The sequence below is a fragment of the Vidua macroura genome, chromosome 4, assembly GCF_024509145.1.
Source record: "Vidua macroura isolate BioBank_ID:100142 chromosome 4, ASM2450914v1, whole genome shotgun sequence".
NCBI lineage: Eukaryota > Metazoa > Chordata > Aves > Passeriformes > Viduidae > Vidua > Vidua macroura.
In genome coordinates this window covers 71,959,571-71,985,927 of record NC_071574.1, presented here as the reverse complement: position 1 = coordinate 71,985,927, position 26,357 = coordinate 71,959,571, and the positions used below count along the sequence as shown (strand labels likewise).

The 26,357-nt window shown below is 61.8% G+C and overlaps 3 protein-coding genes, 1 long non-coding RNA gene and 2 other non-coding genes across 13 annotated transcripts in view; 2 read left to right on the top strand and 4 right to left on the bottom strand.

The window, feature by feature from the left end:
* Positions 1-506: 506 nt before the first annotated feature.
* IDH3B (isocitrate dehydrogenase (NAD(+)) 3 non-catalytic subunit beta) lies at positions 507-14,734 on the top strand. 2 transcript variants are annotated; one of them, XM_053975515.1, is made up of 12 exons: positions 507-582; positions 1,751-1,831; positions 3,852-3,944; positions 5,590-5,710; positions 5,866-5,926; positions 8,319-8,451; positions 10,166-10,299; positions 11,403-11,505; positions 11,992-12,138; positions 12,231-12,325; positions 12,402-12,462; positions 14,603-14,734. In XM_053975515.1, exons 1-12 carry the CDS (start codon positions 547-549, stop codon positions 14,681-14,683), a joined length of 1,146 nt encoding a protein of 381 aa, XP_053831490.1. In that variant the 5' UTR covers positions 507-546; the 3' UTR covers positions 14,684-14,734. The 2 variants fall into 2 exon arrangements, with proteins under 2 accessions (XP_053831490.1, XP_053831489.1); XM_053975514.1 differs by lacking the exon at positions 14,603-14,734 and adding an exon at positions 13,343-14,307.
* Positions 14,735-14,844: 110 nt separating this feature from the next.
* NOP56 (NOP56 ribonucleoprotein) lies at positions 14,845-19,485 on the bottom strand. Its single transcript, XM_053975513.1, has 12 exons — positions 19,443-19,485; positions 19,135-19,224; positions 18,808-18,922; positions 18,566-18,727; positions 18,186-18,384; positions 17,737-17,924; positions 17,508-17,659; positions 17,224-17,324; positions 16,902-17,050; positions 16,527-16,648; positions 15,665-15,802; positions 14,845-15,534 (listed from the first exon to the last, which is right to left on the bottom strand). Exons 1-12 carry the CDS (start codon positions 19,443-19,445, stop codon positions 15,292-15,294), a joined length of 1,662 nt encoding a protein of 553 aa, XP_053831488.1. The 5' UTR covers positions 19,446-19,485; the 3' UTR covers positions 14,845-15,291.
* LOC128806997 (small nucleolar RNA SNORD57) lies at positions 15,873-15,941 on the bottom strand. Its single transcript, XR_008437012.1, has one exon. It is a non-coding gene; the product is annotated as a small nucleolar RNA SNORD57 (small nucleolar RNA).
* Positions 16,721-16,792, bottom strand: LOC128806988 (small nucleolar RNA SNORD56). Its single transcript, XR_008437003.1, has one exon. It is a non-coding gene; the product is annotated as a small nucleolar RNA SNORD56 (small nucleolar RNA).
* Positions 19,486-20,283: 798 nt separating the features above from the next.
* DCTN1 (dynactin subunit 1) overlaps positions 20,284-26,357 on the bottom strand; it is a 55,589-nt gene continuing 49,515 nt past the window's right edge. For 5 of the 7 annotated variants that reach the window (XM_053975541.1, XM_053975543.1, XM_053975544.1 and 2 more), the window contains 10 exons: positions 25,580-25,711; positions 25,326-25,454; positions 24,547-24,689; positions 24,128-24,294; positions 23,718-23,732; positions 23,253-23,386; positions 22,349-22,538; positions 21,318-21,394; positions 20,956-21,045; positions 20,284-20,522 (listed from right to left, as the gene is read on the bottom strand). In XM_053975541.1, the coding sequence (XP_053831516.1) occupies positions 20,385-20,522; positions 20,956-21,045; positions 21,318-21,394; positions 22,349-22,538; positions 23,253-23,386; positions 23,718-23,732; positions 24,128-24,294; positions 24,547-24,689; positions 25,326-25,454; positions 25,580-25,711 (1,215 nt within the window). In that variant the 3' untranslated portion in view covers positions 20,284-20,384. The remainder of the gene's footprint in view (positions 20,523-20,955; positions 21,046-21,317; positions 21,395-22,348; positions 22,539-23,252; positions 23,387-23,717; positions 23,733-24,127; positions 24,295-24,546; positions 24,690-25,325; positions 25,455-25,579; positions 25,712-26,357) is intronic. The other 2 variants (XM_053975542.1, XM_053975546.1) reach the window with 1 other exon arrangement.
* Positions 21,401-21,821, top strand: LOC128806180 (uncharacterized). The gene is made up of 3 exons (XR_008436731.1): positions 21,401-21,520; positions 21,683-21,758; positions 21,798-21,821. It is a non-coding gene; the product is annotated as an uncharacterized LOC128806180 (long non-coding RNA).

Genomic DNA, 26,357 nt, shown 5'->3' with positions numbered 1-26,357 from the left:
GGGGGACATTGGGGGTCCCTGAGGGGACATCGGGGGGGTCCCAGGAAGGAGGACATTGGAGGGACATTGTGGGTGTCCCAGGGGGACATTGAGGGGACATTGGGGGTTCCCAGGGGACATTGAAGGGACATTGGGCAGGTCCCAGGGGGACATTGAGGGGACATTGGGGGGACACTGAGGGGACACTGGGGGTTCCCCGGGGGACACTGGGGGGACACTGAGGGGACACTGGGGGTTCCCCGGGGGACACTGGGGGGACACTGAGGGGACACTGGGGGGGTCCCAGGGGACATTGAGGGGACACTGGGGGGACATTGAGGGTACACTGGGGGGACATTGAGGGGACACTGGGGGGACACTGAGGGGACACTGGGGGGGTCCCAGGGGACACTGGGGGGACACTGAGGGGACACTGGGGGTCCCCGGGGTTCCCGTCCCCGCGCTGTCCCGCTCGTCCGGCAGGGGGCGCCGCGAGTCCGGCGAGGCCCCGCCCCTTTGACGTCACGTGCCCCGCGCCGTGCCGCGGTGCGTTGTGGGCTCGCAAAGATGGCGGCGCTCAGCGCGGGCCGGGCGGCGGCGGCGGTGAGGGGCGGGCGGGACACGGGGCGGTGAGGGGACAGCGGGCTCAGCCGGGCGGGCTGAGGGCACGGAACGAGGGCGGACATCGCCCTGGGGTGGGATACGGGTTAGAGGGGCCGGGCAGGGTCAGGGAGGTCAAACGGCGGCTGACCTCATCCTTCAGTGGGCCGTGAGGGGTGAGGGGTCAGTGAGGGCTGGGGGGGTCCGTGAGGGGTCAGTGAGGGCTGAGGGGTCAGTGAGGGGTCAGTGAGGGTTTGAGGGGTCAGTGAGGGTTTGAGGGGTCAGTGAGGGGTCAGTGAGGGTTTGAGGGGGTCCGTGAGGGCTGAGGGGTCAGTGAGGGTTGAGGGGTCCGTGAGGGGTCAGTGAGGGTTTGAGGGGGTCCGTGAGGGGTCAGTGAGTGTTGAGGGGTCCGTGAGGGGTCAGTGAGGGTTTGAGGGGGTCCGTGAGGGGTCAGTGAGTGTTGAGGGGTCCGTGAGGGGTCAGTGAGGGTTTGAGGGGGTCCGTGAGGGGTCAGTGAGTGTTGAGGGGTCCGTGAGGGGTCAGTGAGGGTTTGAGGGGGTCCGTGAGGGGTCAGTGAGGGTTTGAGGGGGTCAGTGAGGGCTGAGGGGTCAGTGAGGGTTGAGGGGTCCGTGAGGGGTCAGTGAGGGTTTGAGGGGTCAGACGGGTCTGGGAGGGTCCGTGAGGGGTCAGTGAGGGTTTGAGGGGGTCAGTGAGGGTTGGGGGTTCAGTGAGGGGTCAGAGGTGTCTGGGGGGTTCAGTGAGGGGTCGGAAGGATCTGGGGGGAGTCAGTGAGGGCTGGGGCGGGTCAGACGGGTCTGGGGAGGTCCGTGAGGGATCAGTGAGGGCTGAAGGGGTCCGTGAGGGGTCAGTGAGGTCTGGGGGGGTCAGTGAGGGTTTGAGGGGGTCAGTGAGGGTTGGGGGTTCAGTGAGGGGTCAGACGGGTCTGGGGGGGTCCGTGAGGGGTCGGAAGGGTCTGGGGGGGGTCAGACGGGTCTGGGGGGTCAGTCTGGAGCAGAGTGTGAGCTGAGGGCCGGGCGGTTCATTTCGGGGCTGGGGGAGGTTCAGGCTGTGTTTGGGGAGGGCGGGGGTGTCATTTCGGGGGTGACATTTTGGGGCTGGGGAGGACTTTGGGGGTGGGGGGCACCCCGTGACGGGGCTCTCTGACCCCCAGGGTCTCCTGCGTGCCCAGAGCCTCGGCGTGTGGCGGGGGCTGGGCACCTCGGCCACGCTGCTGCAGCAAGCCCAGGCCAAGGTGAGCAGGGGCTGGGGGGATTTGGGGGGCGCAAAGGAGGCTCAGGGGGGAAAATCTGACCCCCCAAAACTCCCTGACAGGAGGAGGGGGGGGTCGGGAACAAGGGGAAAAGGTTTGGGTGGGATGTTGGGAGGATTCCTTCTTGGCACGGGCGGTGCTGGCGTCCCCGTGGCTGGTGGGGTTTGACATCCCTGGGGTGGTGGCACTTGGGGACATGGCCAGTGGTGGCCCTGGCGGTGCTGGGGGGGGGTCTCTGAGGCTTTTCCCAGGCGGGAATTCCCTGATTCCATGGGAAGTGTGTCTGAGGGAAGGGCTCAGCCCTGAGTGTGACCTTGAGGCGCTGCCCTTCCCTCAGCTCTGCCTCCTGACATTTCACCACCTGTGCCCTGGACATTCGATTCCAGCTTATTTAAAGCTCCCAGCCTGTGACTCTCAGCTTTCCCTCCTTCCTTCCCCATCCCCAAAAGGGATTTTGGAGCTTCCCTGGCTCCTGGCAGTGCTGGCAGGGAATTCCCTGGGCTGGGAGCAGCTCCCAGCTGGGAATTTGGGCTGGGGAAGGTGGGAGCAGTGGGAAGGGATGGTGGAACATCCCAGGAGTGATCACTGGTGGGCTGGGCCACCAAAATGGGCTTGGGCAACATTCCAGGAGCTCCTGAGGGCAGGGAGAAGGAACTAAGGGATTTAGGAACACCAGGCTGTGCTGGGATATTGGGGAAATTCCTCCTGGAAAGAACAGGGGGGAGTCCCCATCCCTGGAGAGATTTGTGGGGAAAATCCTGCTAAAAATGGCTGTCCAAGATTCCAGGAGCTCCTGAGAGCTGGGAGAAGGAGTGAGGGGATTTAGGAACACCAGGCTGTGCTGGGATATTGGAAAAATTCCTCCTGGGAAGAGAAATGGGGAGTTCCCATCCCTGGAGAGGTTTGGGAGGGATTTTGGGGATATTCCTGCTAAAAATGCTGTCCAAAATTCCATGGGATCCTGAGGGCAGGGAGAAGGAATTAAGTGGTTTAGGAGCACCAGACTGTGCTGGGATATGGGGTTGGATATTGGGGAAATTCCTCCTGGAAAGAGAAGTGGGGAGTCCCCATTTCCAGAGAGATTTGGGTTGGATATTGGGGATATTTCTTCTAAAAATGGCTGTTCAAAATTCCAGGAGCTCCTGAGGGCAGGGATGAGGGGATTTAGGAGCACCGGGCTGTGCTGGGATATTGGGGAAATTCCTTCTGGAAGAAAGAAGGGGGAGTCCCCATCTCCAGAGAGATTTGGGAGGGATTTTGGGGAAATTCCTGCTAAAAATGGCTGTCCAAAATTCCATGGGATCCTGAGGGCAGGGAGAAGGAATTAAGGGGTTTAGGAGCACGGGGAGCTCTCAGCAATCCCGCTGGGCAGAGGGACAGGTTATTTCTGGAAGTGCTGAGCAGGGCAAGCTCTCTCCTGGTGTCGGGTGTGCTCGGGGCTGCTGTCACCGCCGGGGTGGCCTCGGGACAGGGACAGGGAGTGACATGTCCATCCTGGGCTGGCCTTGGCCCCTCAGGACAGCACCTGGAGTGTGCCCAGGGCAGGGATGGATTTGGGGAAGGGGCTCAGCCTGGAGAAAAGGGGGATCAGGGCAGCTCTGCACAACTCCTGCCAGGAGGGGACAGCCAGGGGCGTGGGGAACAGGGACAGGACAAAGTGACACGGCCCCAAGCTGTGCCAGGAGAGGTTTGGATGTCCCCAGGGGTCACTTGGGGAGGGTCCCTGGGGGACATTGTGGGAATTTTCCTCCTGGCAAGGGCTGTCCAGCCCTGCCCAGCTGAGGAGTCCCCATCCCTGGAGGGATTTCCCAGCCCCGGGGATGTGACACTTGGGGACGTGATCAGTGGTGGCCTCGGGGACCCCAGGGCTTTCCCGTCCCAAACATTCCGTGACCCCAGAAAGCTCCGTGTCCCTGTGGCTGTGGCGTGGCCCAGCTCCCCAGGGGGTCCCTTTGGCCCGGTTTGGGGCTGGCTTTGGGGTGACCCCGCCGTGTGTCCGCAGTCCCACAGGGCTGAGGGGACATTCCAGGTGACAATGCTGCCGGGGGACGGCGTGGGCCCGGAGCTCATGCACGCCGTCAAGGAGGTCTTCAAGGTACGGCCAGGGGACACCAGCAGCAGCTGGCCCTGAGTGTCCCTGAGTGTCCCTGCGTGCCCCTGAGTGTCCCTAAACATCCCTGAGTGTCCCTAAACATCCCTGAGTGTCCCTAAGTGTCCCTGCATGTCCCTGAGTGTCCCTAAACATCCCTGAGTGTCCCTGAGTGTCCCTAAACTTCCCTGAGTGTCCCTAAACATCCCTGAGTGTCCCTGAGTGTCCCTGCATGTCCCTGAGTGTCCCTAAACATCCCTGAGTGTCCCTAAACATCCCTGAGTGTCCCTGAGTGTCCCTAAACATCCCTGAGTGTCCCTAAACATCCCTGAGTGTCCCTGAGTGTCCCTAAACATCCCTGAGTGTCCCTAAACATCCCTGAGTGTCCCTGTGTGTCCCTGCGTGCCCCTGAGTGTCCCTAAACATCCCTGTGTGTCCCTGAGTGTCCCTAAGTGTCCCTGAGTGTCCCTGAGTGTCCCTAAACATCCCTGAGTGTCCCTAAACATCCCTGCGTGTCCCTGAGTGTCCCTAAACATCCCTGAGTGTCCCTGAGTGTCCCTGTGTGTTCCTGCATGTCCCTGAGTGTCCCTAAACATCCCTGAGTGTCCCTGTGTGTCCCTGAGTGTCCCTAAACATCCCTTAGTGTCCCTGAGTGTCCCTAAACATCCCTGAGTGTCCCTGAGTGTCCCTAAACATCCCTGTGTGTCCCTGCGTGTCCCTGTGTGTCCCTGAGTGTCCCCAAACATCCCTTAGTGTCCCTGTGTGTCCCTGAGTGTCCCTAAACATCCCTGAGTGTCCGTAAACATCCCTGAGTGTTCCTGCATGCCCCTGTGTGTCCCTGAGTGTCCTTGAACGTCCCTGCATGTCCCTGTGAGTCCCTGCATGTCCCTGAGTGTCCCTGAGCGTCCCTGAGTGTCCCTAAATGTCCTTGAGTGTCCCTGAGTGTCCCTGTGTGTCCCTGAGTGTCTCTGCATGTCCCTGAGTTCCTCTGTGTCCCTCTGAGTTCTTCTGTGTCCCTGCGTGTCCCTAAATGTCCCTGTGTTTCCCTCAGGATCCCTAAGTGTCCTTGAATGTCCTTGAGTGTCCCTGTGTGTCCCTGAGTGTCCCTGAGCATCCTCGTGTGTCCCTGCGTGTCCCTGACTGTCTCTGAGTGTCCCTGAGTGTCCCTGAGCATCCTTGTGTGTCCCTGCATGTCCCTGAGTGTCCCTAAGTGTCCCTGTGTGTCCCTGAGTGTTCCTGAGCATCCTCGTGTGTCCCTGTGCCCTCTGTCCCCACTGGTGCTGCCCACGGGCAGAGCGTGGGTCCCCGTTCCTGGAGGGAATTGGGATAATTGGATTTGGGATAATCTGGGATATTGGGAGAATTCCTACTAAAAATGGCTCTCCAAGGAGAATCCCCATCCCTGGAGGGATTTACCAGCCCTGTGGGTGTGACACTTGGGGACATCCTTGGCAGTGCTGGGGGCACCTCAGAGGGTTTTCCCAAGGGAAGTATCCTCTGATGCCATCAGTGTCACTGTTCCAGTGGCACTGGGGTGACCCCAGTTCCCTCCTGTCCCCGAGCACGGCCCCGGCTGGCTCAGGGCTCCGTGTCCCCCTGTGGTGTCCCTGAGGGTGCCAGGTGACCGAGGGTGGCCCTGTCCCCGTGCCAGGCTGGCAATGTCCCCGTGATCTTCGACGAGCACCACCTGAGCGAGGTGCAGAACACGGCGTCCGAGGAGAAGCTGGATCGGGTGGTGGACTCCATGAAGGAGAGCAAGGTGGCCCTCATTGGTGAGCACCTAGGGAACGTGGCCTTGTCCCTGTCCTTGTCCCTGTCCTGCCACCAGCCCTGAGGCAGTGCTGACCCCTCAGGCTGCACCAGGGGAGGTTTTTATGGGATACTGGGACAATTCCCCCATATCCTGACCCCACTCCGTGTCCTGCAGGGAAGATCCACACACCCATGGAGTACAAGGGAGACCTGGCGTCCTATGACATGAGGCTCAGGTGAGGGAAATTAATTAATTAATCATTAATGAGTTACGGGGGAGAGGAAGAGGCTGAGGGATTTTTGTGTGGGCTGGGAAACAAAACCTTCAGTGGGACCCTGAGGGGTCCTGCAGAGGGGGGTGGCCCCAGCTGTGTCCCCTGGGACTTGGAGGGGACAGTCCTTGGGGAAGAAAACATTGATTAATGTTATTATTAATGTCATTATTAATTAATGAACTATTGGGAGGCAAAACTCTGTGGTCTGGAGCTGTCCCTGCTGACTGATCCTGCTTCCCTGGAAGTTCTGGAGAAGCTGGGGTGGATCCCAGAACTCATCACTGGGAAAACCCCGTTAATTATTAATTAATGAGTTATAGGGAGGCAAAACTCCTGGGGGATGATCCATGGCCAGGAGCTGTCCCTGCTGACTGATCCTGCTTCCCTGGAAGTTCTGGAGAACGTGGGGTGGATTCCAGAACTTATTGCCCGTTAATTAATAATTAATGAGTTATTGAGAGGCAAAACTCCTGGGGGATGATCCATGGATGGGAGCTGTCCCTGCTCACCGTGGGGTCCTGCAGAGGGAAGCTGTGTTCCTTGGGACTTGGAGGGGACAGTCACTGGGAAAAAAAAAAAAAAAAAACAAAAAAAACCACCAAAAACCATTAATTATTTATTAATAAATTATTGGGAAGCAAAACTCTTGAAGCACCATCCATGGCCAAGAGCTGTCCCTGCTGACTGATCCGGCTTCCCTGGAAGTTCTGGAGAACGTGGGGTGGATCCCAGAACTTATCACCCATTAATTAATAATTAATGAGTTATTGGGAAGCAACATTAGTTATTGGGAATATAAGCAATGTAAGTTATTGGGAAGCAAACTCCTGGGGGATGATCCATGGCCGGGAGCTGTCCCTGCTCACCCTGGGCTCCTGCAGGGGTGTGTCCCCAGTGCTCAGAGGGGACGCGGTGACCCCGGAGCAGCCCGGGTGACCCCGGAGCAGCCTGGGTGACCCTGGAGCAGCCTGGGTGACCCTGGAGCACCCCGGGTGACCTTGGAGCACCCTGGGTGACCCTGGAGCAGCCCAGGTGACCCTGGAGCACCCTGGGTGATCCTGGAGCAGCCCGGGTGACCCCGGAGCAGCCCGGGTGACCCTGGAGCAGCCCGGGTGACCCCGGAGCAGCCCGGGTGACCCCGGAGCACCCCGGGTGACCTTGGAGCAGCCTGGGTGACCCCGGAGCAGCCCAGGTGACCCCGGGGCACCCTGGGTGACCCCGGAGCACCCTGGGTGACCCCGGAGCACCCCGGGTGACCTTGGAGCAGCCTGGGTGACCCCGGAGCAGCCCAGGTGACCCCGGGGCACCCTGGGTGACCCCGGAGCACCCTGGGTGACCCCGGAGCACCCCGGGTGACCTTGGAGCACCCTGGGTGACCCCGGAGCAGCCCAGGTGACCCCAGAGCAGCCCGGGTGACCCCAGAGCAGCCCAGGTGACCCCAGAGCACCCCGGGTGACCCCGGAGCAGCCCAGGTGACCCCAGAGCAGCCCAGGTGACCCTGGAGCACCCTGGGTGACCCCAGAGCAGCCCAGGTGACCCCAGAGCACCCCGGGTGACCCTGGAGCACCCTGGGTGACCCTGGAGCAGCCTGGGTGACCCCGGAGCACCCTGGGTGACCCCAGAGCACCCTGGGTGACCCCGGAGCAGCCCAGGTGACCCCAGAGCAGCCCAGGTGACCCTGGAGCACCCTGGGTGACCCCAGAGCAGCCCAGGTGACCCCGGAGCACCCTGGGTGACCCTGGAGCACCCTGGGTGACCCCGGAGCAGCCTGGGTGACCCCGGAGCACCCTGGGTGACCCTGGAGCACCCTGGGTGACCCCAGAGCAGCCCGGGTGACCCCAGAGCAGCCCAGGTGACCCTGGAGCACCCTGGGTGACCCTGGAGCAGCCTGGGTGACCCCGGAGCAGCCTGGGTGACCCCGGAGCAGCCCAGGTGACCCTGGAGCACCCTGGGTGACCCCGGAGCAGCCCAGGTGACCCTGGAGCACCCTGGGTGACCCCAGAGCAGCCCAGGTGACCCTGGAGCACCCTGGGTGACCCTGGAGCAGCCCAGGTGACCCTGGAGCACCCTGGGTGACCCCAGAGCAGCCCGGGTGACCCCGGAGCAGCCTGGGTGACCTTGGAGCAGCCTGGGTGACCCCAGAGCAGCCTGGGTGACCCCGGAGCAGCCCAGGTGACCCCGGAGCACCCTGGGTGACCCCAGAGCAGCCCAGGTGACCCCGGAGCAGCCCAGGTGACCCCGGAGCAGCCCAGGTGACCCCGGAGCAGCCCGGGTGACCCTGGAGCACCCTGGGTGACCCCAGAGCGGCCCAGGTGACCCTGGAGCAGCCCGGGTGACCAGCGTGTCCCCTCAGGAGGAAGCTGGACCTGTTTGCCAACGTGGTGCACGTGAAGAGCCTCCCGGGCTACCAGACCAGGCACAACAACCTGGACCTGGTGATCATCCGCGAGCAGACCGAGGGCGAGTACAGCTCCCTGGAGCACGAGGTGGGGCCGGCCTGGAGAGCTGGGAATGGGCCCCTGAAGGGGACTGGGACAAGGGATGGAGGGACAGGACACAGGGAATGGATTCCTGCTGGGAAAGGGGAGATTGGCAAGGAATTCATGGCTGGAATGGAATTCCCAGATTTGCTGTGGCTGCCCCTGGATCCCTGGGAATGTCCAAGGCCAGGTTGGAGCCACCTGGGACAGTGGGAGGTGTCCCTGCCCATGGATGGGGTGGGGTTGGATGGATTTCAGGTCTTTTCCAAACCAAACCATTCCAGGATTCTGGAGCTCTTCTGCTCTGGGAGAGCTGGGAATGTTCCCCTGGAGAAGGGAAAATTCCAGGGAATCCTCAGAGTCCCTGAAGGGGCTCCAGGAGAGCTGGAGAGGGACTGGGGACAAGGGACAGAGGGACAGGAGCCAGGGAATGGCTCCCACTGGGAAAGGGGAGATTGGGCTGGGATCTTGGCAAGGAATTCCTGGCTGGAATTCCCAGAGCATCCCTGGATGGTGTCCCAGGCCAGGCTGGATGGATTTGGATCCACCTGGGACTGTGGGAGGCGTCCCTGGGTGGGGTGGGATGAGCTCCGAGCTCATTCCATGATTCCCTGATTCCCTGCTCAGCACCCTGGGACCTGCCTGGAGCAATGGAATTGGGGGAATATTTTGGGATAGGAACCCACCCAGCCCCAGGGAGGACTGGGGTGGCTGCAGGGGGACAAAGCCTGGACAAAGGGACAGTGGCACGTGGATCTTGTCCTGGGCTAACCCTGGCCAGGAATGGGACACGGTGGGGAGGAGAACTGGACAGAAAAGGCAAACCTGGGTTGAGATTAGAACAAATCAATAATTGAAACAGAATGGTGATGATGAGAACAATTCCATAATTAAAACATAATTGTGATGATTAGAAAAATTCAGTAATTGAAACAAAATTATGATAGGAACAATTCAGTAATTGAAACAAAATTATGATAAGAGCAATTCAATAATTGAAACAAAATGATGATTATTATAAGAACAATTCAATAATTGAAACAAAATGATGATGATGAGAACAATTCAATAATTGAAACAAAATGATGATAAGAAATATATAGTAATTGGAACAAAATGATAATGATAAGAAATATTTAATCGAAAAAAATCATGATTATAGGAATAATAAATATAAATAATTGTAAGAATAATAGATATAATAATACATATAACACATAAGAAATGTGAATGTTAATAACTAATAATAATGGTAATGGTAGTAATAATGGTAAAGATAATTATAATGATGATAGTAATAATAAATATGATGATAAGGAGAGGGAAGGGAAGAGATAATAATAATAATAATAATAATAATAATAATAATAATAATAATAATAATAATAATAATGAGAGGGAAGGGAAGAGATTATGATAATAATAGTAATAATATAAATATAAATATAAATTATTATAAGGAGAGGGAAGGGAGGAGAGCCCAGGGCAGGACAGGTGTCAGGGACAGGTTAGGGTGGCATAATAATAATAATAATAATAATAATAATAATAATAATAATAATAATGAAGGGAAGAGATTATGATTATAAATATAAATATAAATACAAATACAAATATAAATTATTATAAGGAGAGGGAAGGGAGGAGAGCCCAGGGCAGGAAGGTGTCAGGGACAGGCCGGGCTGGCCCTGCCCTGGCTGTGACCCCGCTGTCCCCCCAGAGTGTCAAGGGGGTGATCGAGTGCCTGAAGATCATCACCAGGGCCAAGTCCCAGCGCATCGCCAAGTTCGCCTTCGACTACGCCACCAAGAAGGGCCGGGCCAAGGTGACAGCTGTGCACAAGGCCAACATCATGTGAGTGTCACTGTCACCCCGCTGTCCCCTCAGGGAGTGGCCCTCGGCCCTGCCCAGGTCACTGCAGGAGCGGTGTGACCTCAGCGTGAGCTGCCGGTGCCCAGAAGGGCTCCAGGACACCTGGGAGTGGCAGGAGAGGGGAAAGGGCTTCCAGGGGGAAAAAGAGACATCGGGCTGGGATGGGATCTTGGCAAGGAATTGCTGGCTGGGATGGAATTCCCAGATTTGCTGTGGCTGCCCCTGGATCCCTGCGGTGTCCCAGGCCATGCTGGAGCAGTCTGGGATGGTGGAAGGTGTCCCTGCCCATGGAATCAATGAACTTCAAGGTCCCTCTCCACCCAAACCATTCCAGGATTCTGGAGCCTCTCTGCTCTGGGAGAGCTGGGAATGTTCCCCTGGAGAGGAAAAAGCTCCAAGGAATCCTCAGAGCCCCTTGCAGGGCCGGGAGGGGCTCCAGGAGAGCTGGAGAGGGACTGGGGACAAGGGACAGAGGGACAGGAGCCAGGGAATGGCTCCCACTGGGAAAGGGGAGATTGGGCTGGGATCTTGGCAAGGAATTCCTGTCTGGGAGGGTGGGGAGGGGCTGGGCTGGAATTCCCAGATTTGCTGTGGCTGCCCCTGGATCCCTGGCAGTGCCCAAGGCCAGGTTGAACATTGGGGATTGGAGTGAGGGAGATCAGGAGTTCCCTGGCACTGGGGCTTTTCCCTCACACTGCTCCCAGCCAGGAGTGAGCAGGACACAGACCTGCAGCTGCTGCTGATCAGATTCATTGATCAATCACTGTCCAGATATTCCCAGGGCAGCATCTCCCCATGGATTGTGGGATCATTGGCTTGGGGTCATCCCTGCAGAATCCCAAACTCTGGAATCATTGATGGGAGCACCTGGACAGCTCCTCCTGCACCTCCCACCTGGGACAAATCCCCTTCCCATCAGGGAGAGGGGGGGAGAAGCAGCATGAGGAGCCCCAGATGGTGTCACACATCCCAGTTCCTGCTGCATCCCTGCAGTTCCTGCTGCATCCCTGCAGTTCCTGCTGCATCCCTGCAGCCTCTGGGATGTCCCTGCTGTCCCCCGACCCGTCCCGGTGTTCCCTGTGCAGGAAGCTGGGGGATGGGCTGTTCCTGCAGTGCTGTAAGGAGGTGGCTGAGCTGTACCCCAAGATCAAATTCGACACCATGATCATCGACAACTGCTGCATGCAGGTGAGCCACGCCCCCAGGGCCACACCCCGGGGCTGGCCACGCCCCTGTGTCCCCATCCCTTGTCCCTGTCCCTGGTTCCTTCCCACCCCCACCTCGAGGAGCCTCCAAGCCTGGGCACACCGAGCCCCCCTGGCCCCAGGGTTGTCCCAGTGCTGGGCAGGAGCTCTCCCAGCATTCCCAACATTCCCAGCTCTGTCCCACCTGGCCTTGCCCTCCAGGGCCATCCCAGTGCTGCTCCTGGGGGGAATTCAGCTCATCAGGGCTGGGGACCGGGGCTGGGCGTGTTCCTATCCCTAAAAATTCCTCTTTATATCCCCAAAAACTCCCCCAGTCCCATCGCTGCCGCTCCAGGCAGTTGTGCCATGGAATGATTTGGGTTGGAGACACCTCGGAGCTCATCCAGCCTGGGCTCTGCTCCCTGTCCCAGGGTGGGGCTGAGCTGTTCCAGGCCTCACTGCCCCATTCCCATTCCCATTCCCACCCCAGCTGGTGCAGAATCCCTACCAGTTCGACGTCCTGGTGATGCCCAACCTCTACGGGAACATCGTGGACAACTTGGCCGCGGGGCTGGTGGGCGGCGCCGGCGTCGTGCCCGGCGAGAGCTACAGCGCCGAGTACGCCGTGTTCGAGCTGGTGAGGAGGGGGCGTTCCAGGGGCGTTCCAGAGGAGAATTCCCAAGGCTGGCAGGGTGGCATGACCCTGTCACCGTGCCCTGTGTCCCACAGGGAGCCCGGCACCCCTTCGCCCAGGCCGTGGGCAGGAACATCGCCAACCCCACGGCCATGCTGCTCTCGGCCTCCAACATGCTGCGGCACCTCAAGTACGTGCTGGGCTCCAAAGGGGGGGTCTGGGGGGGCTTCTGAGGGGCTGACCCCCTGCTCCCCCCTCTTTTCCAGCCTGGAATACCACTCCAACATGATCTCGGACGCGGTGAAGAAGGTGATCAAAGGTGGAAAAGTGAGTGCGGGACAGTGGGTAGGGCTGGTGGTGCCTGGGTCTCATTCTCTGGCTGCTCTCCTCTTCCCAGCTGGAATTCTTGGTTCCTCTCCTCTTTCCAGCTGGAATTCTTGGTTCCTCTCCTCTTCCCAGCTGGAATTCTTGGTTCCTCTCCTCTTTCCAGCTGGAATTCTTGGTTCCTCTCCTCTTCCCAGCTGGAATTCTTGGTTCCTCTCCTCTCTCCAGCTACAGTCCCAAGCCCACAGCTGTGTCCAGCCCCTGTGATCACGTCCTGGCAGGGGAGGGACTTCTGGCAGGGCTGGGGGATCCTCCACAGCCCCATTCCCGCCCCAGGTCCTGGCAGGGCTCTCAGGGATGTTCTACAGCCCCCCTGCAGGTCCTGGCAGGGCTCTCAGGGATGTTCCACAGCCCCATTCCCGCCCCAGGTCCTGGCAGGGCTCTCAGGGATGTTCCACAGCCCCATTCCTGCCCCAGGTCCTGGCAGGGCTCTCAGGGACATCCCACAGCCCCATTCCCACCGCAGGTCCTGGCAGGGCTCTCAGGGACATTCCATAGCCCCTGTGCAGGTCCTGGCAGGGCTCTCAGGGGTGTTCCACAGCCCCATTCCTGCCCCAGGTCCTGGCAGGGCTCTCAGGGACATCCCACAGCCCCATTCCCGCCCCAGGTCCTGGCAGGGCTCTCAGGGGTGTTGCACAGCCCCATTCCTGCCCCAGGTCCTGGCAGGGCTCTCAGGGGTGTTGCACAGCCCCCCGGCAGGTCCTGGCAGGGCTGTGCAGGGTCCTGCTGTCTCTCTCTCTGCTGTCCTGTCCCTGTCCCAGCCGTTCCCTCCGTTCACCACGGCCTTTCCCCCGTTTCTCCCCTCCCTCTGTTGGATTTGCAGGTCCGGACTCGGGACTTGGGCGGTTACTCCACCACTTCCGACTTCGTCAAGTCCGTCATTGACAACCTGCACCCCAACTATGGGGCTTAGGACCCCCAGCAGCTCCCCCAGCGCCTCGGCCCCCTCCCCAAATACCCCCCCAGTGCCCCCCGGGGAGGAGGGCGGCCCAGGAACCCTTTACCTTTCCCCATCCCCCACAGGAGGCGGCCAGTGCGGATTTTGGGGTTTACTGGGGTGGTTCTGGGGGATGGGGCAGCGCCCCAAACTCATAGGCAGCTCCTAGGGACATTGGGACCACCCACCATGGCTCTGGGACCCCCATTCCCATGGGATTCCCCGTTACTGGATTGACATCCCTGTGAGAACAGGTCCTTGTGACTGTGGGACCCCATTCCCATGGGATCCTTGTGACTGTGGGACCCCCATTCTTATGGGGTCATTTTGACTGTTGGACCAATGGGATTTTGTGGGATCCCCATTCCCATGGGACCCCCATTCCTACGGGGTCGTTGTGACCGTTGGACCAATGGAATTGCGGGGTTCTCACGGGACCACCACAACTGTGGGACCCCCACTCCCATGGGATCCTTACGGATGTGGGACCAGTGTGATTGTGGGATCCCTGTGACCCCATTCCCGTGGGATCCATCCCATCCAGCTTCCAGCAATAAACAGGGCGACACCGCCCACCCTCCACCCCCTTGGCAGCTGCTGGCACAGGGTCCCCACGCAGGGACAATTCCAGGCGTGGGGTGACCTCAGAACACTCCGGATGTGGGACAGGCTGGGGAGCTGCACCCTGTGCCCCCCAATCCGTGGGAATCGGGGACTTGCAGGGCTCTGAGCCACAGCTGGGAGTGGATCCCGTGGGCCCTGTGCCCAGGCTGGTGCCACGCCGGGGCTCGGGGCCGTGCCATCGCGTCGTGCTCTGTATTCTGCTTTGCTAATAAAGGGTCCAACGCTTCCCTCCGGCCCTGCCCTGCCCTGGGGGGACCCGGGGCAGCTTTTGGGGTGCTGCTGAGCTGGGGGGGCAGTGCTGGAACCAGAGCCCAAGGCACTGGGCTTTGGGGTACCCCAAGCTGGTGTGGGCCAGAGGGGTCACCAGCCCTTCCACAGATCCCCAAGGCACAGGGAGAGCTTTAGGGGTGCAGAGGGCTCCAGGGAGCCCAACCCCAGAGTGGCACAGCCCAGCCTGGGGCCGGGGGGACCCCGCTTTTGCAGGTCCCCTCCTGGTCCCCCTAACCTCCCGTCTCCTTGCAGGTGCGCACGGCGGACATGGGGGGCTACTCCACCTCCATGGATTTCACCCAGGCCGTGATAGATGCCCTGGAGGTGCAGTGACCTCACCCCCCCCTGCCCCTGGCGACTCCAATAAAGTGGCCTCAGGTGTGACCGTGCTGCTGTCGGTGTCCCTCGGCCCGGGCAGGCTGCTGGTGACAGGGTGACCCCCCTGGGGACAGCCTGGCCACCCCCTGCCACGGAGCAGGACAGGAGGGACCAGCAACGACCTCAGCCCTTTATTGGGGTTTGGGCACCGCGAGCGGGGCCCGGCCCCTGCACTGCACAGCCAGGGGGGACACGGCCTGGGGACAGCCCCAGGTCCCCAAGGAAGGGGACACGGCCTGGGGACAGCCCCAGGTCCCCAAGGAAGGGGACACGGCCTGGGGACAGCCCCAGGTCCCCAAGGAAGGGGACACGGCCTGGGGACAGCCCCACACAGCCCAGGCCCCAGGGAAGGGACGTGGGGTTGGAAGTTCCACTGTGTAAGGCACAGTCCAGGGGCTGCTGGTGGCCAGAGGGACTCAGCCAGGCCACGAGGGGCTGTGACACGTTCCAGGTGGCCACTGTGCCACAGCACACAGCTGGGGACGCCACGGCATCGGGTGAGTGGCCGCTCCTGGCTCCTGCCTGTCCGTCAGTCTGTCAGTCCTCGTACTGCTCTCTGCTCCCTAATCCTCCTCAGAGTCCTGAGCCGTTGCCTTCTTCTTCTTCTTCTTTTTCTTCTTCTTTTCCTCCTCCTCTTCCTCCTCAGGCTCTACCACGACTTTCCTTTTCTTCTTGGGCAACGGCTCCTCCTCCTCCTCCTCCTCCTCCTCCACCCCGTTCTCCTCAGGCTCTGGCTCTGCTTCCGACCCCTCTGGCTGCTGCTGCTTCTTCTTTTTCTTCTTTTTCTTGGCCCCCACGTCGTTCTCCTGTGGGGAGCCCCACATCAGCTCTGGCCCCGTCCTCCCTGCCCTCCTGGGGCACAGAGACCCCTCACACCCCCCCTGGCAGCAGGAGCATCCAGGACCCCCCAAAAGGGGTTCACCCCATCCCCCTCACCTCTGTCTCCATCACCGAGTTCTCCTCCGGCTCCTCGGCGGCCGCTGCCAGGGCCTCCAGCCGCCGCTTCTCCCTCTTCTTCCTCTTCTTCTCCTTCTTCTCCTGCCTCCTCTTCACCTCAGCCACCACCTCGTTGGCCTGGGGACACACAGGGGGCACGTGAGCCAGGGCAGGGTCCCAGAGTTTGTCCCCACACCTGGCCCTGGTCGGATCAGACTCATTAAATCAGTCTTTGGCCTCCACAGCAGGTCAGGATGGCAGAGTGACATCACCTCCGACACGGGCCCTGACCTTCACCTTCATCCCCCCAGCACCTCACCATCACCTTCATCACCACAGGATGTCACCATCATCACCCCAGCACCTCACCATCACCTTCATCACCACAGGATGTCACCATCATCCCCCCAGCACCTCACCATCACCTTCATCACCACAGGATCTCACCATCATCACCCCAGCACCTCACCATCATCTTCATCACCACAGGATGTCACCATCATCCCCCCAGCACCTCACCATCATCTTCATCACCACAGGATGTCACCATCATCCCCCCAGCACCTCACCATCATCTTCATCACCTCCACCACCATCTTCCATCACCCCAGCACCTCCCAGTCACAATCTCCAGCCCCTGGTACCTCACTACTGCTATCTTCATCTCGCCCAGGACCTCGCCTCCATCATCTTCATCACCCCAACACTTCCATCATTTTTATCTCAGTAACTCACCACCACCACCACCATCTTCATCTCCCCCAAGACCTCACCTCCTCCTCCATCTCTCCCACTGCCTGCATTTGTCACCCTCACCCTGCTTCTTCATCCTTCAACATCCCCTCCTCCTCTTCCTCCTCACCTCCACCACGGCCTCCTTCATCACCTCCAGGTTCTTGCGGGGCGGCTCTCCGGTCTCGTAGAAGGCCAAGCGCTCCTCCACCTGCTCCCGCAGCTTGTCCCCGAAGACACTGGTGGGGACCTCTGCGGGGAGGGGACCGGGGGGGGCTCAGCACTCACCCTGCACCCCCAAACCCCCCCGAGTGCCCCCGCGCTCTGCTCAGCCCACAGGAGTCACCATTCACCGCGGTGAGATGCTGTTGACGAAAAATGTTCCCATCACGGCAGAGCGGCCCCGAATCCCCCGAGCGCCCTCCCCGTGCCCAGCTGGGCACCGAGCGACAGCGCCCACCGTGTCTGTGCCCCCGAAACCCCCCCGAGACCCCCCCAAGCCCACCTGAGAAGCAGTCGATGCGCGAGGCGATGGTGCACTTGTTGGCCAGGTAGCGCGAGATCCGCCCCTTGTTCTTGGCGGCCGCGCGCCCGATGAAGGTGGAGTGGAAGATGAGGCCGTACTTGGGGGTGTTCCCCCGCGTCTTCAGCGCCCTGCGAGTGCCCAGGGTGGGGTCAGGACCCCCGAATGCCGCCCCCACCCACGGACGGCCCCCTCCCCGCCCCACCGTGCTCCGGAGGTCGCTCAGACTGGGCCCGGCTGCTCAGCCCCGGCGAGTCACAGCCGCGGCCCGCGGCCGCCATCACCGCGACCGCGCCGGCGGTACCTGAACAGGGCCTTCTCGGCACCCAGGATCTGCACCGTCGACGCCGGGTACTTGGCCAGGTTGGTCAGGCTGCCAGCGTGCGAGATGAGGCGGGCGCCCACCTGGGGGACAGCACGGGGTGGGGGTTACAGGTGGCCCTGAAGCCCCCAAGGGCACAGAGAGTCCCCGCAGGCCGGGGATCAGCAGTGGAAGCGTCAGCAGCACGACTCAGTGGATTGACAGATTCACTCTGACATCATCTCCGCGGCTGGGCAGGTGACAGGGGACGCTCTGGGGACACTCACCACCTCCCCGATGAGGGCCGACAGGCTGGGGGCCACCTGGCTCATCTTGGAGCGCAGGTACTCCTGCAGCCCCTTGCGGTAGTCGGACAGCGAGATGACGCGGCGGGAGAAGCTCTCGATGTTGATGAGGTCCAGGGGGGAGATGTCCATCCCTGGGGGTGGCACGGGGTGAGTGGCAGCACTGACCACGTGGCCAGGCCCCCCTCGAGCCCCTCAGAGCCCTCCTCACCCATGGAGGAGCGGGAGGCCTCCAGGATGGCCTGGGCCTTGGCGCTGTCCATGACGATCTCCTCCAGCCCTTCCAGGCTCTCCTCGCTCAGCTCCCGGCGGTTCCCGATGAATTTGGCCACCCGGCAGTACATGGAGTTCTCGGGGACGATCTTGATCAGCTCGGGGAAGTGGTACCCGTACCACTCCCTGCAGGGACAGCACACGGTCACTGGGGCTGCCCGGACCCCGCCCCAGCTCTGTGTGTCCCCAGGCCACCCCACCCTGTCCCCAAATGTCCCCCTCAGTCCACGCCGTGGCCCTGTGGCCCGGCCAGTGGCCCCTGGGGAGCTGCTGTCCCTCCCCGGTCTGTACAGGCGGCCGGAGCAGTGGCAGCTGCCTGTGGTAAGCATGGGGAGGGAGGAGGGACCCCCAAACCCTTCAAACCCCCCACAATCTGTCCCCACCGACCGGACACGCATGGAGAAGGTGTTGATGTCCTTGTCCAGCTGGTCCAGCAGGCTGATGGACTGGATGATCATGTTGTCCACCCGGTGCACGTTGAACTTCACCTTGGCCCGGGAGTAGCTGTGGCCGAGCCCCAGCTGGGCCTTGGCCGCCGACTGCGCCGTGAGGCCTCGGACCAGCGCCGGGAAGTGCAGCCGGATCCCTGCGGGGACACGGCGTCACCACGGGGGGACAACGGCGCCAGCACAGCGACACTGAGCTGGCACCGCGCGCAGCCCCAGGGACACCTCACAGCCGCGGCGCCGGCTCCAACCCACTCCTCACCCCCCCAGCTGAATCCCGACTAAACCCAGATGTCCCCTGTCCCCTCTGTCCCCACTCACCGCGCATGAGCTCGGCCACGACGCCCCCGGTCTGGCACTGCACCCCCAACTCCTCCAGCACGGCTGCGCCCATCTTGGCATCGCCCACCCCCAACACCACCTTCTTCCTCTTGGGGGGCAGCGCCGTGTCCAGCAGCAGCCGCAGGTCCTCGTGCAGCACTCCTGCGGGACACGGAGGGCTCAGGGCGGCCCGGGGGTCCCCGCGGGAGGGGCGGTCCCGGTTCCCCCGACCCCGCGCTCACCCTCGGACACGGCGTTCATGTTCTCCAGCGCGCTCTGCGCCGAGCGGAACGGCGAGAACGCCACGAGCTTCACCACGTTGTGGAACTTGCCCAGCGTGAGGACGCTCTCCTCCACCTGCGGGGCAAGCGGGGCGGGGGCTCCGGTCACACCCGGGCACGGGGAACGGCCCCGGCACTGCGACCCCCACCCCCCGCCGCCCCCAGGCCTCCCCCGCCGGTTCCCTCACCTCCGCCCGTCCCCAGTCCCGGCGTGTCCCCTCCTGTCCCCGATCCCCGTTCTCGTCCTTCCCCACGCCGCTCCCGCTCCTCCCCGCCGCGGGGCCGTACCTGCGGCAGCAGCAGGCCGATCTCCTCCACCTCTCGCACGGCGAACAGCGCGTACCCGGCCGCATGTTCGAACAGCACGTGCAGCAGCACCTGCGGCACCGGAGGCTCCGCTCACCGGGGGCGGCACCGGGGCCGCGCTCCCGCCCATCCCCGCGCCCGCCGCCCCACCGGAGCGCCCGGCCCGGCTCGATGCGGCTCCCCCGGCCTCCCTCCGGTCCCGGCCCGGCCCGATGCGGTCGGTGGGAGGTCCTGAGTCCCTCCCCGCTCCCGATGCCGTCGGATGCGGCGCGGGCCCGTCCCTCACTCACCATCGTCCTGCCGCCGCCGCCGCCGCCCGGAACTGACGCTCTGTCCCCGCCGGAACCCCGCCTCCTTCCTCCTCCACCAATCAGCGCCCACTGCGCCGCGCCCTCCGCCAATCACCGCGGGTCGCCTTCGATGGGCCCGCCCCGCGGCCAATCAAGCAGAGGAGTGTCTGGCCCCGCCCCCTCGGCGGCGCCTGCCAATCAGAGACAGGAGGGGGCGTTCCCTCCCGCCTTTTCCTGCGCGCCGGCCAATGGGAGCCGCGCGCGCGCGCCCCGGCCCCGCCCTTTCCCGCGCTGTTTGGCGCGCGCGCGGCCGCACGTGGCGGGACCCGCCCCCCCCCAATGTCCCCGCGGTGCCACCCCGGGACCCCCGATGGGCCCGGGCCCCCTCCCGGGGCACCCACAGCTCTCCCGGTGCCCTCCTGGCACCCTCAGTGCCCTCCAAGTGTCCCCCTGGTCCCATCCGGGACACCCAAATGTCTCCCGGTGCCATCCCAGGGTCCCCAAATGTCCCCGTGGTTCCATCCCGGCGCTCTCTGTGACCCCCCCCCCCGAGTCCTCAGTCCCCTCCCGGGACTCCCAGTGCCCCTCTTGGATCCCTTCCGTGCCCCCCACCAGTGCCCTCCCAGTCCCCTTCATGCTCCCCCGTGTCCCCTCCGGTGTCCCCTCCCGTGTCCCCCGCAGTGTCCCCGCCCGGTGCCCGGATCCAGGCGCAGGAAGCGCGTCCAGGGAAGTTTTATTGGATGCCAGGAGCGCGGGGGGGCCGCAGCCCCGGCCCCGCGGGGGTCCCGGGGGGGGTCTGTAGTGTCCGAGAGCAGCGCGGGGGGCCCGGATCCCCCCCGGGGGAAGCGGCTCCGGCTCCCACCCGCGAGCGGGGCCGGCGTGGGGAGGAAACGGAGAGTCCCGAGGGAGGGGACAGCGGGGTGGGGGTCCCTCGGGGGCGGCTCAGGCGACGAAGTGCTGGCGGAGGTGCTGGAGCAGGTCGGGGGTGAGCAGCACCCGGTGGGCCTGGCCGTGCCCCGGCGCGCACGGGATCGTCACCCGCCCGCACAGCGCCGGGCCCTGCGCCTGCTCCTGCTTGGCCTGCGGGGACAGCGCCACGCTCAGAGTGTCCCCAAGGGGCCTGGTGGCTGCTGTGGGTCACGGGGGGCTGGGGTGGAGCAGGGGGTCCTCACTGGCCCCATCCCTTGGGATCCCTCGGGATTGGAGTTTGTCAGAACAGGGGGTCCCGCGAAATTGGGGGTCAGGAACAGGGGTCCCTTGGGATGGACTGGGGCCCCTCAGGAAGGGGAGTTTCTTGAGACTGGGGTCCCTCAGGTACAGGGGATCCCTGGAGATTGGGGTCCCTCAGGATAGGGGGTTCCTTGGGACTGGGGTCCCTTGGAATTGGGGGCCCTCAGGAATGGGCTTTTTTTGGAATCAGGGTTCCCTCAAGACTGAGAGACTCCTTTGGGATTGGGGTCCCTCAGGACTGGGGCCCTCGGAGCTGGGGGGTCCCTCGGGATGGGGCTCTCACCTTCAGGAAGGAAGAGGACGGGAAGGTGCCGAAGGTGGTGGAGACGCCGGCGCCCGGCTGCTGCTGAACCATCTCCCGCAGCGTGTCGTCCTGGGGGGCACAGCAAGGTCACCCCAAAACCCACCCCGTGGGGACCCCTGTCACCCCTTCAGAGCCCCTCACCCACCCCATGGAGCCCTTGCCCACCCTGGGCAGGAATCAGAGGGGTCAAACCCGACTGTTTTGGGAGGAGAACGGGAATGGGAATGGGCAGCACCTTGTCCCCTCGCTGCCACCAGGTGCCACCAGCCCCAGCCTGGGGGCTGGAGGGCTGGGCTGGGGGTGCCACCAGGTCCCCCATGTTGGAGAAGACCCTTCCTCACCTTCAGGGCGTCGATGGAGTTCTTGAGGGCGCAGAGCCGGGCCGTCTGCTCCAGCAGCCGCGCCGACGAGCTCCTCGCTGCGGACAACGGGAAGGGAGGGATGGGCGTGGGGGGCACGGACACAGCTGAGCAGCTGTGACCCCCTCAGGCTGGCACCGGGTGGGTTTTGGGGGGTTTGATCTCCTCAGGCTGGCACCAGGTGTGTTTTGGGGGCGTTTGATCTCCTCAGGCTGGCACCAGGTGTGTTTTGGGGGCGTTTGATCTCCTCAGGCTGGTACCAGGTGTGTTTTGGGGGGGTTTGATCTCCTCAGGTTGGTATTGGGTGGGTTTGGGGGGATTTATCTCCTCAGGCTGGTAACAGGTAGGTTTTGGGAGATTTGATCTCCTCAGGCTGGCACTGGGTGGGTTTTGGGGGGTTTGATCCCCTCAGGCTGGCACGGGGTGGGTTTGGGGGGTTTGATCGCCTCAGGCTGGCACCAGGTGGATTTTGGGGGATTTGATCTCAGGCTGGCACTGGGTGGGTTTTGGAGGATTTGACTCCCTCAGGTTGGTACCGGGTGGGTTTTGGGGGGATTTGATCCCCTCAGGTTGATACCAGGTGGGTTTTGGGGGGTTTGATCTCCTCAGGTTGGTACCGGGTGGGTTTTGGGGGGTTTGATCTCCTCAGGTTGGTACAGGGTGGGTTTTGGGGGATTTGATCTCCTCAGGCTGGCACCAGGTGGTTTTTGGGGGGGTTTGACCCCCTTGAATTAGTACCAGGGGGGTTTCAGGGGTTTGGGGAGCTCCCCAGCAGGGAGAGGCTGAGCTGCCCTGGAGCAGCTGAGCCCCAGGACACCAAGCCACATCCCCAAACACACCGATGGCCCTGAGGGGGGCACAGAGCTGTCCCCCTCAACCCAAACACCCCAAACCTGCCAGCAGAGCAGATCCCACCCCGCAGCCGTGTGCTCCGGGCGGCACATCGCTGCCAGTCCCTCCGTGGGCAGAGAGGGACGACACAAAATCCCAAGGAAGATTTCTGTAGGACCTACTGGATTTGCTCTGCCTCATGTCCACCACCTTGGCGTTGGCGCTGAGCTGGTAGAGGGTCTCCAGCAGCTGCATGGTCTTGCGGTAGAGGCTCTGCGTGGGCAGCCCCTCGGCCGGCCGGTCCCGGGCCACGGCCACCCGCGGCACCTGCAGCGGGGCCAGGCTGGCCAGCTCCATCTTCATCTGGGCGCCCTGGGATCCACGGGAAAGCCCAGTGAGGGATGCAGGGAACGGGGAAAACGCCGGGAGAGGCCGGGTGGGAAATGGGTGAGAGCAGAAAGGCAGGGGGTGAAACGCTGCTAAGGACAGCAGGGGTGGGAGCAGGGACACCCGTGGGGCTTGCACGTGGGGCTGGTTGGATTTGGGAGCTGTTAATGACCTGCTCCATCCCCTCCATGAATTAATATCCATTAGAATAGTTGGTTATTGGATTATCTGCTGCTGTGCCCCATGGGGTGTTCATCAATCAATCAATCAATCAGGTTGTGCCAGTGGCATCTGCACAGAGGGGACCAGGGCTGGCAGGGGCATCAGCAGCACCCCCAGTGGCACCAGCATTCCCAGCTCCCAGTGCTGACCCTGCTCTCAGCCCCTTCCCCTGGAGCACTCCAGATGAGAGCCCGTTCTCCAGCTCATCCCATATCCCACGGGGATCCCATCCTGCAGGGATCCCATCCTGCAGGGATCACATCCCAACCACATCCCATCCCATGGGGATCCCATCCGACAGGGATCACGTTTCACAGGAATCCCATCCTACAGGGATCACACCCCACGGGAATCCCATCCCAAAGGGATCCCATCCCACAGGGATCCCATCCCACCGGGATCCCATCCCACATGGATTCCATCCCACGGGGATCCCATCCCACAGGGATCCCAATCCCATCCCATTCCCCCCCTGACCTTGAGCAGGTTGTTCTCGTTCTTGAGGTGTTTCAGGGAGAGCTGCAGGGCGTCGATCTGCTGCAGCAGGAGGGGTGAATCCTTCACCTGGACGGGTCCGGAGCCGCCTCCCGGCACCTGCCCGGCACCAACACCTGCGGAGGGGCACCGCCATCAGCGCTGCCACCCGTGACGGTGGCACGGCGCGCTGTCACCAGCACGTGGCACCTCCCTGGAGAAGTCCCACCAGCTCCCAGTGCTCCTTCCCAAGGCTCTCCAGCTGGGGGTCACCCCTCTGCACATCCATCACAATTCCATGCTCATCCCTCCCTTCCCAACCCCCCCTGAAGCCACCAGGGCCGGCAGCATCCGAGCAGGACCCGGATCCTCCCCTGGCTCCCAAATGGAGCCGTGTCCCAGGGTTTGGGTGTCCTGGGATCTCACCTCCCCCCATGCCCTGGGGCTGCATGCAGGGTGTGTCCCTACCTCGCTGCTGTTCCTCTGCAGCACAGGGAGAGGGGCCAGGAGAGACAAGAAAAATCAGGATTAAAGCCCCGGATTGGGCGGGAGAGGAGCTGTGGCTGGAGCAGCTCCGGGCTCCCACGGCCACATCTGGGCCTGACCCCATTCCCAGCAGCTGGGAGTGACCCAAGCAGGGCCCCTGCAATGCTCCCCCAGAGCCAGGGCTTGGCACAGAGCTCCCAGGCTGCTCCTGCTCCTTTGGGAATGAGAATGCACCAGCAACATTCCTGGCATCCAGGACTGGGAATGTGGGAGAGGTTGTGGCTCCACGAGAGCCAGGAGCTGCTGTGGGAGGAGCACCATTCCCAAATTCCTGGTCACACATCACCCCTGGAGCTCCTGTGCCAGGAGGACACCCCAGCCGTGCCTCTCACCTCCGGCGATGCCGGACACGATGGAGGCCACGCCCGAGGGCGGGGCCCCCCGCAGCCCCTCGATCGTCCTCTTGGACTGGTTGTTCAGGCGCTGCTTCAGCTCCACCTTCTCCGACTCCAGCTGGTCAATGTCAGCCTGGAGAGCGTCCATGGTCTCCTCAAACTCCCTGGGAAGAGCACACAGAGGGATGTGTGAGGCCAGGGATGCTGCTTGTCCAGGACCCCTTATCCTGTCCCTCCATCCCTTGTCCCCAGTCCCTCTCCAGCTCTCCTGGAGCCCCTTTAAGGCCCTGGAGCCTTCCCTCTCCAAGTGGACATTCCCAGCTCTCCCAGCCTAGCTCCAAGTAGAGGGAATCCAGCTCTTGGAGCAGCTCTGTGGCTTCCTCTGGACAAGCTCCACACCCCTATTCCAAACTCACTTCTCCTTCTTTTTGAGCAGCGTCTGGGTCTCATCCAGCTTGGTCTGGATCTTTTCCACGCGGTCATCCGCGTCCTTGGAAGCGCTGTCCAGCTTCTTCTCCAGCAGGCTGAGCCGCACGTTGGCCTCGCTGAGCTCCTCGCCCTGGAGCAGCAGCGAGGGAATCAGAGAGCTGGGGGAGCCCCCAGATCACCAGCACCCACAGCTGGAACCCAGATCAGCTCCCCAGAGCCCCCAAATCACCAGCACCCACAGCTGGAACCCAGATCAGCTCCCCAGAGCCCCCCAAAATCACCAGCACCCACAGCTGGAACCTAGAACAGCTCCCCAGAGCCCCCCAAAATCACCAGCACCCACAGCTGGAACCCAGAACAGCTCCCCAGTGCCCCCCAAATCACCAGCACCCACAGCTGGAACCCAGAACAGCTCCCCAGACCCCCCAGATCACCAGCACCCATGGCTGGAACCCAGAACAGCTCCCCAGAGCCCCCCAAAATCACCAGCACCCACAGCTGGAACCTGGAACAACTCCCAGCTCCCACCCTGTGCACCCCAGAATATGATGGGGGCAAGATCTGGATGGCAGCACCTCCCTGCCCATGGGAAAAACATCCCCAGGAGATCTGGATGGGGCTTGGGATCAGCATCTCCATAGGCAGGAAGTCACCAGGAGTGTGGAGGTGAATCCCACAGCAGCCAGGAAGGCAGGGATGGGTGAGGGACAGGCAGGGATGGGTGAGGAGGAGCCAGGAAGGCAGGGATCAGTGAGGAACACCTCACCTTGATCTTGAGGGACTTCTTCAGCTCCTTGATGACCGTCTCCCTGTCCTCCAGCTTCAGCCCCAGCCCCTCTGCATCCGTGATCTCGGCCCGGAGCGCGGCCGCCCGGAGCTCCGCCGGCGGCGTGGGCTGGACCGGTGGGACAATCGGGATTTTAGGAAGAATCCCAGACACCACAGCTGCCCAACTCCCTGTGCTGGTCACCCAGAGCCTCCTGGTGACCGTGGGTGGTGACAGAACAGAGCCCAGCCCACCTTGTTCTGCGGGCGGTCGGCGTCGTACTCGCCCTCCTGCATGGCCGTGGCCATCTTGTTCATGGTGGCCATGAGGATGCTGCAGGACTGGCGCAGGCACTCGTAGGGATTGATGCCCTGGGAGCCGTAAATCTGGGAAGGAAAGCGAGGACCTGGGTGGTGGCCCTGGGCTGGGCTCACAGCCCCTGAGCCACATCCCACAGCTGGTGTTTCCCTCTGATGGTTAAGGATGTCCCTCTGATATTTAAGGGTGTCTCTCTGATGTTTAAGGATGTTCCTCTGATGTTTAAGATGTTCCTCTGATGTTTAAAATGCCCCACTGATGTTTAAGGATGTCCCTCTGATGTTTAAAATGCCCCACTGATGTTTAAGGATGTCCCTCTGATGTTTAAAATGCCCCACTGATGTTTAAGGATGTCCCTCTGATGTTTAAAATGTCCCACTGATGTTTAAAGTGTTCCTCTGATGTTTAAGGATGTCCCTTTGGTGTTTAAGAATCATCCTTAAAATCCACATCCAACGCAAAACCTTCACTTCCATCAACAAATCCAACCAACAAAATGCAAAAAACTGGACACACAAAAATCCAAGTAACACCAAACAGAAGTGGATGATTTACAAAAAATTTACCCCTTGTCCCTTCTCCATAATTGCACCAAAATCAGCACAAAATCCAGAGACACTGCATCCATTGAGTGCAGGGAAAGAGATGGAAAAGGCTCTGGAGAGCTGAGGGGGCTCAGCCTGGAGAAAAGGAGGCTCAGGGGAAACCTTTCCT

Bases quoted from the DNA above. Each gene is read 5' to 3' on its own strand.
- IDH3B (XM_053975514.1), top strand. From the start codon at position 547: ATGGCGGCGCTCAGCGCGGGCCGGGCGGCGGCGGCG. The intron at 10,300-11,402 runs GTGAGTGTCACT...TTCCCTGTGCAG, and splicing joins GTGCACAAGGCCAACATCAT to GAAGCTGGGGGATGGGCTGT. The intron at 12,326-12,401 runs GTACGTGCTGGG...CCTCTTTTCCAG, and splicing joins AACATGCTGCGGCACCTCAA to CCTGGAATACCACTCCAACA.
- NOP56 (XM_053975513.1), bottom strand. The intron at 17,051-17,223 runs GTACCGCCGGCG...GGGCACTCGCAG, and splicing joins GCCGAGAAGGCCCTGTTCAG to GGCGCTGAAGACGCGGGGGA. The intron at 15,535-15,664 runs GTGAGGGGGATG...GGCTCCCCACAG, and splicing joins ACTCGGTGATGGAGACAGAG to GAGAACGACGTGGGGGCCAA.